We start from the raw sequence: 13,509 nt of genomic DNA on the forward strand, positions 1-13,509 counted from the left end.
AGTGTCATCTTTTCATGTCAATGGGAATGACTTGTTGGCATTTATGTTTCTGCATTAAAAATGCTCTTATTATAAAATGCAATCAATTAGAGAAAAATGTTTGGAATCCTTGCTGTTGGAAAGAGAGAGAGAGAGAGAGAGAGAGAGAGAGAGAGAGAGAGAGAGAGAGAGAGAGAAGGCTTGAAGTAATAGAGCTCTGGAGTCGTTTTAGACTTGTGGCCTATAAGGAAAGCTAACACTGCAAAGAGCTCACGAGAGAAAACGCTTTAGTACCTGATCAGTCTGTCTGGCAGCACCAGTTTGCCCTTCCTGAGCTGGATTACTGTGAAGTTCCTGTGGCCTTGATACATAAGAGACCAATGTTGGCCATAATTAGTGGGGCTTTTAGTTACTGTCTACATTCTTTCCCTCAGTTTGTTACAGGATGATAGACCTAGAAACTTTTAAAATATGCCTTTTTCCATATTACAAAAAAGTTTTACAGATGTCTCTGAGTAAGCAGGGCTTACTTTTCCTAGACAAGCACCCATGTTAACATGACCCCCTGTGGTCCCCAGAACCTCACATGGACCTCAGAGTCAGGCTTCCTTTGGACGGTAGACCGTTACACTTCTGAGAGGCCTCTGAGGGCCTCACTATACAAATGATGCTCTTACATGCATTCTCCGTGGATTTTTAGTGGCCCCTGTTTTATGAAGGGGAAAAACAGATTCAGGGCTGGAAAATAAACCTCACAGCAAAGAGACTTAAGGAATTATTTGGTAGTGGATTTGTCTTAGTCAGGGTTTCTATTCCTGCACAAACATCATGACCAAGAAGCAAGTTGGGGAGGAAAGGGTTTATTCGGCTTACACTTCCATGCTGCTGTTCATCACCAAAGGAAGTCAGGACTGGAACTCAAACAGGTCAGGGAGCAGGAGCTGATGCAGAAGCCATGGAGGAATGTTCTTTACTGGCTTGCCTCCCCTGGCTTGCTCAGCCTACTCTCTTATAGAACTCAAGACTACCAGCCCAGGGATGGTCCCACCCACAAGGGGCCTTTCCCCCTTGATCACTAATTGAGAAAATGCCTTACAGTTGGATCTCATGGAGGCATTTCCTCAACTGAAGCTCCTTTCTCTGTGATAACTCCAGCTGTGTCAAGTTGACACAAAAATAGCCAGTACAATTGACCCCTTGTCAACTTGACACACAAACACATCACTAGTAAGCCTCAACCTTTACATTCGTATTCATCCCCAAGATTTAAATAACTTTAAAAGTCCCACAGTCTTTACATGTTCTTAAATTTTCAATCTCTTTAAAATATCCATCTCTTTTAAAATCCAAAGTCTTTTTACAATTAAAAGTCTCTTAACTGTGGGCTCCACTAAAACAGTTTCTTCAAGAGGGAAAATATCAGGGCACAGTTACAATCAAAGCAAAAATCAATCTCCAACCATCCAATGTCTGGGATCCAACTCACAATCTTCTGGGCTCCTCCAAGGGCTTGGGTCACTTCTCCAGCCATGCCCTTTGTAGCACACACATCGTCCTCTAGGCTCCAGATGCCTGTACTCCACTGCTGCTGCTGCTCTTGGTGGTCATCTCGTGGTACTGGCATCTCCAAAACACTGCGTGACCCCTTCAGTCCTGGGTCTTCAATTACAACTGGGGCTGCACCTTCACCAATGGCCTTCCATGGCCTCTCACAGTGCCAAGTCTGAGCTGCTGTGTGACCCCTTCATGCCTTCAAAACCAGTACCACCTGGGTGACCCTTACACATTACCAAGTCCCACTGCAGAAGGAGTACAACCTTGCCTATCTCTGGAACACAGCCTCTTTGTGCTTTCAGAAAACACTTCCCAGAAGATGTCACCTCAACGATGCTGGTCTCTTCTTAATCACCGCTAATTTCTTAGCTCCAGCTAACCAGCATCAATAGTCCCAGTAATGCAAAGTTTTTGCTTTAGTAGTTCTGGTATCTTGTTAATCACAGCTGATTCTTCAGCCCCAGCTAACCAGAACTACAAAATCTTCACAATAAAAACAGCAATGGCCCTGAAGAGAGTCTTTAATTTTCCCTCTGAAATTTCACAAAACAGGCCTCCATCTTCTGCACTGTTCTCAGCATTATCTTCCAAGCTCCTACACAACATCTGACAGAGCTCTTAACAACGAATGGATCTTCAAGCCCAAAGTTCCAAAGTCCTTCCACAGTCCTCCCCAAAATATGGTCAGGTTGTCACAGGAATACCCCACTTCTGGTACCAATTTGTCTTAGTCAGGGTTTCTATTCCTGCACAAACATCATGACCAAGAAGCAAGTTGGGGAGGAAAGGGTTTATTCGGCTTACACTTCCATGCTGCTGTTCATCACCAAAGGAAGTCAGGACTGGAACTCAAACAGGTCAGGGAGCAGGAGCTGATGCAGAAGCCATGGAGGAATGTTCTTTACTGGCTTGCCTCTCCTGGCTTGCTCAGCCTACTCTCTTATAGAACTCAAGACTACCAGCCCAGGGATGGTCCCACCCACAAGGGGCCTTTCCCCCTTGATCACTAATTGAGAAAATGCCTTACAGTTGGATCTCATGGAGGCATTTCCTCAACTGAAGCTCCTTTCTCTGTGATAACTCCAGCTGTGTCAAGTTGACACAAAAATAGCCAGTACAGGATTATTTTGTTTAGTGGATTCTTTTTTTTTTCCTTGAAAATTTTGAATTTTTAGGCCTTTCCTAAGATTCTTACTTGACCACTTTTCATTAGAAACAATTAGTCATTTTATGGATACTTCATATAACATTAATTCTTAGAGATTATTGTGATAGTAATTCCATTATTTACAAATACAATCCCCAACCACTCTCCATTCTTTTTCTTCAGATGTGGCACCATTCATTGAGTTTTTGAAGACCATACAAGACGGAACAGTAGTGCTGATGGCTACATACGATGATGGAGCAACCAAGTACGTAAAATCAAAGCCTAACACAACTTTTGGACTTATAATTCATACTTTAAAAAGCAATATATTTTCACAGAAAAACAAATCTATTAAGTAGATAAGGTAATTGTAGAAAGTACAATCAGCTCTCAAAAGTCTGTTGTCCTGTCTTTACATAAAGTTCATCTTTCATGTCACAATGAACTTTGAATCCCATTGCACATACGTATTTTATACATTCTTTTGTGTTGTAGCCGGATTAAATGGTTTTCTCTAACATTCTCCTTTTGTTTTTTGGATTAACATTCTTCAGTAGCATTTTTAGGGCTCAGAGCAGTTCGTCCTATGGGCCCACATTTGTTAAACTTCCTCCTTACCGGCCAAGTTTTTCTTCTAATTCATAACATGGTGATAACTTTCTTTTTTTTTTTTTTATTTATTATATGTAAGTACACTGTAGCTGTCTTCAGACACTCCAGAAGAGGGCCCCAGATCTCGTTACGGATGGTTGTGAGCCACCATGTGGTTGCTGGGATTTGAACTCTGGACCTTCGGAAGAGCAGTCGGGTGCTCTTACCCGCTGAGCCATCTCACCAGCCCCGGTGATAACTTTCTTTTGCATATTTTTTTTCCTCTTTTGGACCTTTGTTTATAACCTTTAGGGTTAATTTCTGAAAATGGAATTAACGGTCAAGGGTGCAGATGTGAGGAGTGTGTGTGTGTGTGTGTGTGTGTGTGTGTACGCGAGTGTGTGTACACCTGAACGTGTGAGTGCTGGTGTCTGTGAGGGTTCTGAAGCTGGAGTTACAGGTAATCGTGAGTCACCTGACATGCAGGAATGCTGTGAATCTAATTTGGGTCCCTTGTAAAAAGAGTTAGCTGTCTTACCCACTGAGCCATCATCTTCTCCAGCCCAGGAAATGATATATTTCTTATGGAGTGTAGCAGATGATGACGGTTTTGTAGCTTGTGTTCTTGTATTGTGTATCCTGGGACATCTGGAAAGCGTAGAAAAGCACAATGAGGAAACACGTTCCCACATGCCATCGCCCAGGGACAGTGTGTGCAAACACTGTAGTTTCTTTCCATGTCAGATGACTTAATGCACATTTTCCTCATTTTGGTATATATTTTCCCACATTAAGTATTCCTTTTGGTTGTTCATACGAGTTTTAAAATGTATGTTATGATTTTATAATCTTAAAAGCTCAATAACTTGTTTTTCCTTAAAAATTGAGATTTTTGAGTTAAAGAATGTGTGCATTCTTTTAGTTTCCAATTCTAGATGGATTTTATGTTTTTGTTGATTTTTTTAATGACTTATTTCATTTTTGTGAGACTAGACTTACGTGTGTGCTCACTAGATAGATTTTTTCTTTTTGTTTTGCATTTTCTTTTATAAAATATGACCACTTAAGCTGACCCATATTAATTAATAATTAATATAAGTTCCTTATATATTAAGGTATTAACCAGTTCTCTTGTTAAAAATACAATTTTTGTAGACAATCAGCTTTTAATTTTAAAGTCAACTTAAGGTGCCTTTGCCTTTGACAGTAGGAGCTTGTATGTAGTGGTGCCTGTAGGCTTTTCCTTTTAGTTTCTCTGACCCTTAAACTCAAGAAGGACGTTTCCATTCCCAAATTAGATAATTTAGTATATTCTGTCTTGCAGAGATTTTATTCTTTTCCTGTATTTTCAAAACCCATTTGTAATTTCCAGAGCTTTACAGCTCTGTGTGTCCTAAGATGGTGTAGGTTTGTTTCTGGTTCTCTTCAGTTAGCCTCTTTCTTTCTGTTTGTCTCAAAGACACCATTTCAGCTGCTTTATGACTGTTTTGTAAAAATGAATGTGCTTTATTCCTCTCTGATATAGTCTTTTAAAACACTTCTATGGACAACACTGACATTGTATATTTTTAAACTGGTTCAACTGATGATTAATGTTAAATCTATAAAGTGAGACTTAATGTAACTGGCAGGTTCAGCTGATTTTACACAGTAAAATAAATAGCATACAGAGTCTCATTAAGCCTTCTTCATTAGAAAAAGTGACTTGTGTGTTGGTTTGGCTAGAGTCTAGAGTATTATGTGTATAGTGTCATTTTTTTTAGCGTAAAGACTCACTTTTTTGTCTAGACACACACAGTCTTCCTTTTTTCATGCTTTTATTACTAAGCCTAATGAGAATCAGAACTCTGATGAGATACTGATGTAGTCTTGAGATGGTTGCATTGTGGGTGTCCTGAAGTCCTCCAGAAGCAGTTAGCCAGCCTGAGCAAGTCCTCTCAGCCCTGGTCCTTCCCACCTGCTGGAGGCCAGCACTCACGTCCCTAAGAAGCTGTGGAGACTGTAAAGAGATGCTGTCTTCTCAGGGTGGTCTCTATATTCTGTTCAGCATTCCTTATTTTGGATAAGTAGAACGGCAAGACAATAGACGTGTTCCCTCGCAACCCAATACCGAAGCATTTGAAACTAATTGACTTTTGCCTTTTAGGTTTCTAGGCTCAGTACACATAGCTCTTTTAACCTCTTATCATATTGTGTTTCTTCTTCATTTCCTTTCCTGGCTGTGTTTCCTGGGCATCCTTTGGTTCATTATTGTCTCTCTTAAAATGAGTGTCTCAAATTAAGCACAATGTTCCAGATGTGGTCTGGCCAGGACTGGCTATAACGGAGACGCTAACTTGCCCTGTTTCAGGAGATTACATTTCTTTGAATATTCATGTAGACTGGAATTATATTAGTTCTCTCTAAGCAATCAAATCACATTTTTGGCTCATGAATTTTTGGTCAAGTTAGATTTGTTAAGTCGTCAGATCTTTTCCTTTGATGTCAGATTTTTCCCTCCATTCAGCACTTGATTTTGTTTTATGTAAATGAAGAACTTTATATTCATTTATTCCTGTTCAATTTGATTGTACTGATTGGGCCTGCTTGGTCTTGAGTCTGACGTGTATCCTAAGAGGGCTCCACAATCCAGGCTTTGTACTGGCTCCAAAGTCATTCGTGTGTCTAAATTTAAGCCCTTGATAAAAATGTTTACCAAGGGCAGTGTGCCGCCAAACTAGAGACCTGGTTCCTCACAGAATTCTTCTGTTAATCCATTGCGGGGATGACTTTGCAGACAGCTGCCAGTGTCCCCCAGTAGGCATGCTGTCCCGCTGCACCTTAGTTATTTTACTCGCAGCAGCTATTTTCTGGGGCTATCAGATGCTAGCTTGAAATTCATAGAGGAAACTCATTTCAGTACCCTGATCTGCTGCCATGTAGCTCAAGTTTCAGAGATGTCATTAAACTTGGCTTGACTCATGCCTGCGCCCTTCCAGCTGCTCCCCCTTGCTTGTCCCCCTTCATTGTTATTCTTACAGGGGCTGTTGTGGTCTTCCAGTCTAGATTTTTGTTAGGAACTGGAATTTGTATCATAGGTGAACACTGTCACGTCTGGCTTTTAAGTGTGCTGTTAGAATCAAACTCGAGTCCTCTTGTTTGCCTAGCAAGCATGCTACTACTGAGCCTTCATCTCCTTGGCCCTGTTTGCCTTAAAAACAAAGCAAAATTTAGGTCATCAATTGGTGTACCCTTCCCTAGGGAAGACTTTCTCAGCATTTCGTAGTTACCTGTAGTTGTCGGTCATGGTGGAGGCCTCGTGAGAGCCCCCTCCCCGCCATGTTAGCATGCTCATTGGTATGACCCTTGTTCAGGACATGTTTAGGCATGCTTGGTGAGACTTCCTGCCTGCAGCTACTGACATTTTTGGAGAAAAGAAAAAAAATCTCATGGCAAACTTCCTTTTCCTCTGGCACTTATAATCTTTCGGCCTTATCTTCTGCAATAAACCTGAGCCATGGAAGCCATGTTGTATTTATTTTGGAACACATACATACATACATACATACACACACACACACCCACACACACACACAAACACACCACCAGCAGCAGCAACAATTAAAGAATAACAAAAGTTACTTTTTAAAAATAAAATACATTATTTATAGAAAAAGAAACCCCTAGAGTACTAAACTTGTAACAGCTTAGGATCTCCATTTTTAGTTTCTAAAACAATTGACTCTTCCTTAAGAGTGTACCAGTGGTTTCTAACAATTGGCTACAACAATGGTTATAACAATGTAACAAATTGTGTTTGGGATGTGTCTATATCCAGAAGCTTAAATTGACTTTAAATTGCATACCAGGACTTTGTTGAGTTACTGTTTCCTTTTTCTGTGGCGCAAACTGTGCTTGCCTCCTGGGTCTTGATCAGACTTGATCCTGGTACTCATTTTGTAAATCAGGGTTCCTTCATTATACTTTATTGCTCTTTCTGTCTTTATAGCAGAAATTCTTTAGTGGTTTTGAGTTCTGTTTCATTCTGACATGGAAGGTTTTCATATAATATTGCTAAAAGCTTTGTCCTCAGTAATGCGGTTTGCCTTATACTTCAAAAGCTTTCCTGTTTTCAGTTAAGTACCTTGCTATGACAGCAGAAATTTAGACTCAGAGGTCCTGAGTTCAATTCCCAGCAACCACATGGTTGCTCAACCATCTGTAATGGGCATCTGATGTCGTCTCCCTGGTTATTATAGAGTGAAAATTATTAGTTTTAGTTGTTTGCTTGCTTGTTTTCCATTTATTTAGTTAGTTAGTTAGTTTGTTTGTTTGTTGGTGGGGGTGTGGTGGTATATGTCACATGTGTGGAGGTCAGAAGTCAGCTTTTAGGATCTGTTCTCCATCACCATGAGTACCCAGGGATCAAACCCAAGTCACTAAGTTTGCTGGCAAGTGTCTTGACCAACTGAGCCATCTCCTAGGCCCACATTTGCTTGCTTTTAAAGAACTACATTCTCAGAAGAATTTCTGGGGAACAACTGTCTTTCATCTCTGGTTTTGATGCTCCCCTCTCCCCATCTTCTAGTGTTTGGCCTTTAGACTCTACAGGAATGTGACTGTTTTCTTCCATAATTCCTGTTATTTATATTTCTTAGCTTATTCTTCCCTACTAAGCGGAATTGATTCCAGAAAATCAGCTCTCTCTTTTCTTTTCGTGCTTTGGAGGCTTGATTCGGCTGGAAGGTGTAGGCCTGCTGGATATACCTCCTCTCCCAGTAAGAGTGGGTCCTGATGCAGACTTTCATCTCTGGTCCATCCTCTCAGTGTTCAGGATTTCAGTGTAGCTTTGAGCCTTACTCGGGGTGAGTTCCTTGCCCCCCTGGCCCCACTCACTCTGTCCCAGCTTGCTCTGGCCATATTTACTTCATATATGTGGGTACTCTATCACTGTCTTTAGACATATCAGGAGACGACATCAGATGTCCACTACAGATGGTTGAGCAACCATGTGGTTGCTGGGAATTGAACTCAGGACCTCTGGAAGAGCAGTCAGTGCTCTTAACTGCTGTGCCATCTCTCTAATCCATGAGGTGAGTTTTTAAGAACACACACACACACACACACACACACACACACACAGAGGCAAAATGCATTTTAGGTTAACATACTTCAGTTAATAAGAACAATCATCCAGAAGGGGAGCTACAGAAACCAAAAAGCAAGGTTTATACATTTAAAGGCTTTCCCAGAACTATGGGCTTTGACAAATTAGGTATCTGTTTTATTTTTGGCAAGTAGCACTGTCTGTGTGCTGAGTGTTGCAACTTGGATGGTACTTCCATTATGGAGTCAGTTGAGCCTATTCAGATCTGGGGCCCGGCTACACCAGTTCCCATTCCAAGGAGACCCTATGGGTGCTCCAAGGAGACCCTATGCAACATTAGGATGTCTTTAGGAAAACATGGCCCCCTTGCTTTGTTTGCTTCAGTCCTGCTGTAGCATTGGAAAGTTTTCTATCTATCTTAAAAGAAGTCTTCTCTAAAATAATTGATTCAAGATAAACCTTTGAAAATGTATTATACTTTAGTTATGGTGGATGTGTGAATAAGCACACGCATTCTATGGTGTGCATATGGAGGTCAGAGAACAGTTTGCTAGAGTTGATTCTTTACTTCCACCATATCTGTTCTGGGGACCGAACTCAGATCTTCATGTTGGTGTCTAAAGCTTTTATCGTCTTGAGAAATCCTGCTGACCCCCAAAATAAAAATTTAAAAGTGTGTGTGTGTGTGTGTGTGTGTAGTACACAGGTTGTATAGGTGTGTGTGCTCCTGAGGGCATCAGGTGTCTTGTTCTCTGCTTATTCCCTGCTTACTGCAGTGCGTCTGGAACTCATCATTCTCTGCTGGGCTACCAAGCAGCAAGCTTCAGCATCATCTTGCAGCCTCTGTTCTCCCGATCACCAGGGATACAGATGTATGTGGCCTCACTGGCTTTTCCTGGAGGTGCTGAGACTTAAACCCAGGACCTCATACACACTTAACAACCAAGCATCTCCTTAGCTCTCTCAGCATCACTTTAGAAGAACTCAGCTAGTAATGCCATTAGTAAGTACTAAGAACACACAACATGCTCTCAATTCCTCATTCAGAACAAAAAGCTCATATCTCCAAATTTGATGCTGTGTTTATTATTCTGGGCTTTACATTTTGACACCTGTATATATTAGTGTTCTCACTCGGGCTGTTTTGCATTGATTTAAACTTCCTTTTGAAATATGAAATTACCCTTTGCTTAAACTAGAATAGAACAAAAAAGGAACATGGAAATAGCTCACAGACTTTACATAGGAAGATCAGAAAGCATTACAAGTCACTGGGAAGTGATTTTTATAGTTGGACATAGACACGGGTACTGGGGTTTTGAGCCTCATGGCCATTTGTTTCAGGAAAAGGGAGACAACAGTTATCAGCAAGGGTGTGAATCCAGGGTGAAAGGTTGGAGGGAACCAGGGCCAGGTTTCCAATAGTCCTTTTAGATTTAATTTTTAAAATCTCTATGTGCGTGCATGCCTGGATTTGTGTGGTGTATGCACGGAAGTACCTGCCTTCATGTGGAGATTAGAGCAGTATTTTGGGTCTTTTTGTACTGTTTTCTGACTTGCGGCCTTGAGACAGGGTTTCCTACTGAGCTGAAAGTTAACTAGCTGAGCTAGGTTGGCTGCCTGATGAGCTCTTGGCATCAGTCTGTCTGCCATCTCAGTGCTGGTATTACAGGGACATGCATGCCCTTTCAGGAGGGAGGCATGCTGGTATTACAGGGACATGCAGCCATGCATGCCCTTTCAGGAGGTTGCTGGGGATTTCAAATGAGGTCCTGTGCTGTCAGAGCAAGTTCAGAGAGATACCCATTCAGCCATCTCTCCACACCACAAGAATCTCTCCCAGCAGGGTCACACTAGGCATGCTCAAATGATCCAGCCTTAAATGAAGACAACCCATATAAGTGCTGTCACCCGGGGAGTTTATTGCTCATTGCATTCCGATTGGAAGCTGCTCACGTGACCACCCTCTATGTTACCTATCGCCAAGTTGCAGACACCCACACAATAGGTGTTCAGTGTAAATGATGTCATCTGTGCACCAGAGGCACAGTTCTGCAAAGGGTAGGTGCTCACCTCAGATCTAGGTGTCTGGATGCCAACGATGTCAGCCTTACTGACAGGACTTTCTAAGGGGGCTCGGGTCTTTTATGCTAATTGCTTTCCGCACAAGAACATTGTAATGTTCTGTGGAATATGCAGGAGTTAGTGGATGCAACTTGATTCTAGCTCTCTGGTGAAGTTGGTTTGCTTTCTGCACATGGATCGTAATGTTCAGTAGTAAAATTCAAATGGCAGAAAGATGACTGAGTGTCTCTTCAATGTTTGTGTGTGTGTGTATGCAAGCGCTTGTATAAACTCTTTGATAGGAGAGATTTTACTTTTTTAGTTTTTTGAATAGGGGAACATACTTGCATTTGGATAATCAATCGTTTGGGGAGCTGATGTTACTGTTGTTTGTGAATTCAACATTTATTATTTTAATTTGTCAAGATTGCAAACTGAACTTTTCCTGAGGAAGAAATACAAATGGAGCCCTGTGGCTCTCTGCGGAGGTAGCCATGCTGGCGCGCTGTGAGTCTACGGCCTGCCCTCCACATTGCAATACATTTTATCCTTCCAGCATCACAGCTCATCTGGTTGTGCTGACAGAGGCAAAGGAGTCTTTAAAAAGTAGCCAGAAAATAGCTAACCTGAGGGCTTCACAGAGGCTCAGGTGGCAAGTTGCAGACACCCACACAATAGGTGTTGTGTGGGCTTTTTTTTTTTTTTTTAAGTAGTGTGTGCATGTATGCATACATGTGTGTGTGTGTGTGTGCGCGCGTGCGCGTACATGCGTGTCAATGTGTGTGCATGTGTATATGCATTCAGGTGCCCTCAGAGTAACCCCTAGAGCTACAAGTGCTTCAGAATTCTCTAGAGCTGAGGTTACAGGTGGTTGTGAGCCACCCATTGTGGGAGCTGGGAACTGGGAACTGAGGTTGAGTTCTTTGCAAGAGCTGCACAAGCTCTTAACCACTGCTGTTTTTTCAGCCCCTTTAAACATTTATTTATTTATTTATTTATTTATTTATTTATTATTTTCATGGGCTCTTTTTGAACACAGACATTACACTCCATTTCTGTTCATTTGTTCACACTGCATCGTTCAGAAGCGGCTCTGACAGGCTGCAGATTTCCTGGGTTTCTGTTTATTTTCACGATTCTAGTGAACTTGCTCCAGGCTAGGAACAACCATACTCAAGCTGCCCTACCATCCCCACCCCGTGGATGGGATTTTTTTTTATATCATTTGTGACACTGAGTGATCCAAGTATGTTTCATAAAGCTCCTCTTTAAATGCAGAGCACCTCATTTTAAGTTAGTTTAAGATGGTGAGGGTTTTGTTTTTTGGAGTTTTTTTTTTTTTTTTTTTTTTTTGGTTTTGATTTTGTTTTTTCCACTAAGGCAGAGAGCTCAGGTCTACTCCTGGCGTGAATCAGCCCCTTCCTCTCCAATAGTCCTGTTTTCAGATGGAACACTTTGCCTTGGTGTTAGCAGGGCAGATCTATCTAATCTATGGAAGTTGGGTTGGGTGGTGCTAGTGATTTTGTTTGTTCGCATGCTATAGGACTTCACGTCAAATAACCAAGGTACTTGGCCCTCGTTTTCTGTTTCTGGCTCTGCAGCTAGTGTTCATCTGTTTCCGTTCTGCTCTCTGTGAGACAGGAGAGGGAATCACTGATCCACGTGGATGTTTCTTTCTTTTTTAAAAAATATTTATCGTATATATGTGAGTACACTGTCTTCAGACACACCAGTAGAGGGCATCAGATCCCATTACAGATGATTGTGAGCCACCATGTGGTTGCTGGGAATTGAACTCAGGACAGCTGATAGAATAGTCAGTGCTCTTAACCACTGAGCCATCACAACCACAGCCCCACATGGATGTTTCTAATGGTGTCTATCAGTTGAGGGCTTCACTGGGGGCTAACGTGTCACTGCCTTCTGGGCAAAGGTTTAGCTTTCCCGTGGGTTCTAATGGCCATTCTGACTAAATAACCAAAGTGCAGCTTCTAGACCTTTTCTCAAGATTTGTTTTAAATAAAAGATAGTGATGAACAACCTTTAGCATCTGTCAGCGTTCACTTTTGCTCCGTTTGCGTGGACACTGGTTGCTTAAGACCTGGATGCAGTTTGGGTAGGCGTCCATTAGCAGAGCCGGGCTCTCTCTTTCTGATGAATGCACTTAGAAATAACGAAGGGAAGAGCAGCCGTTAGGCAATGCTGATGTTCAGCTGGTGCTCTCTCATTAACTTCTGACTTTGCCTTTCATCACGAAGGAACTCAAGTAGGAATGTTGTAGAAATTTTTTTCTGTATCCATTTTTTTTAAAAAAATATTCTTTGATGTAGTTTGAAATGTTTTCACCATCATATTCAGTGGCTCTCTTGCTTGGTAAGTGTTTAGAAAGCGCAATACCCCACATCTTTTGCTTCGTCTTCTCTTGCAGGCTCACGGATGAGGCACGGCGGCTCATTGCTGAACTGGGCAGCACTTCGATCACCAGTCTTGGTTTCCGAGATAACTGGGTCTTCTGTGGTGGGAAGGGCATTAAGACAAAGAGTCCCTTTGAACAGGTTAGTGTCTGGGGCGTTCCTAACTGTGGGACTAGAATAGCTAGTGAGACTGTCTCATACAATATTCTCATGCTAGTTAGACTAAAATTAGACTAAGCTGTTACTGAATATGTCCAGATAGTTTTTTTTTATAAGTTCTCAGTAAGTAATTAAAATAATGATGACTTAAAAAAAGCTTCACAATAACTTAAAAAATTATTCCCTTCTTATACACCAATGCGTTCTCATGCTTGGGCCTTTTAAAGAACTCAGGTTATTAAGGATTCCAGTTCTACTTTGATACTAGAATCAACTGAATCTGTAAATGTCTCAAACAGAATATATTTTTTGTCAATTCTTTTTTGTTTGTTTTGGTTTTTTGAGACAGAGTTTCTCTGTATAGCCCTGGCTGTGTTGGAACTCACTCTGTAGACCAGGCTGGCCTTGAACTCAGAAATTTGTCTGTCTCTGCCTCCAAGTGCTGGGATTAAAGGCGTGTGCCACCACTGCCCGTGACAATTCTTTAAAAGTAGGTTTTTTGTTTTTTTAGG

The 13,509-nt window shown here is 41.6% G+C and overlaps 1 protein-coding gene across 2 annotated transcripts in view; it reads left to right on the plus strand.

Annotated features, from left to right (window-relative positions):
• Positions 1-13,509, plus strand: part of Fam3c (FAM3 metabolism regulating signaling molecule C) — a 55,338-nt gene that overhangs the window by 39,564 nt on the left and 2,265 nt on the right. For both annotated transcript variants that reach the window (XM_085840801.1, XM_085840800.1), the window contains exons 8-9: positions 2,864-2,948; positions 12,853-12,979. In XM_085840801.1, coding sequence (XP_085696927.1) covers positions 2,864-2,948; positions 12,853-12,979 — 212 coding nt within the window. The remainder of the gene's footprint in view (positions 1-2,863; positions 2,949-12,852; positions 12,980-13,509) is intronic.

This window comes from Mus caroli, unplaced genomic scaffold (assembly GCF_978045245.1).
Source record: "Mus caroli unplaced genomic scaffold, Mus_caroli_1 scaffold_7, whole genome shotgun sequence".
NCBI lineage: Eukaryota > Metazoa > Chordata > Mammalia > Rodentia > Muridae > Mus > Mus caroli.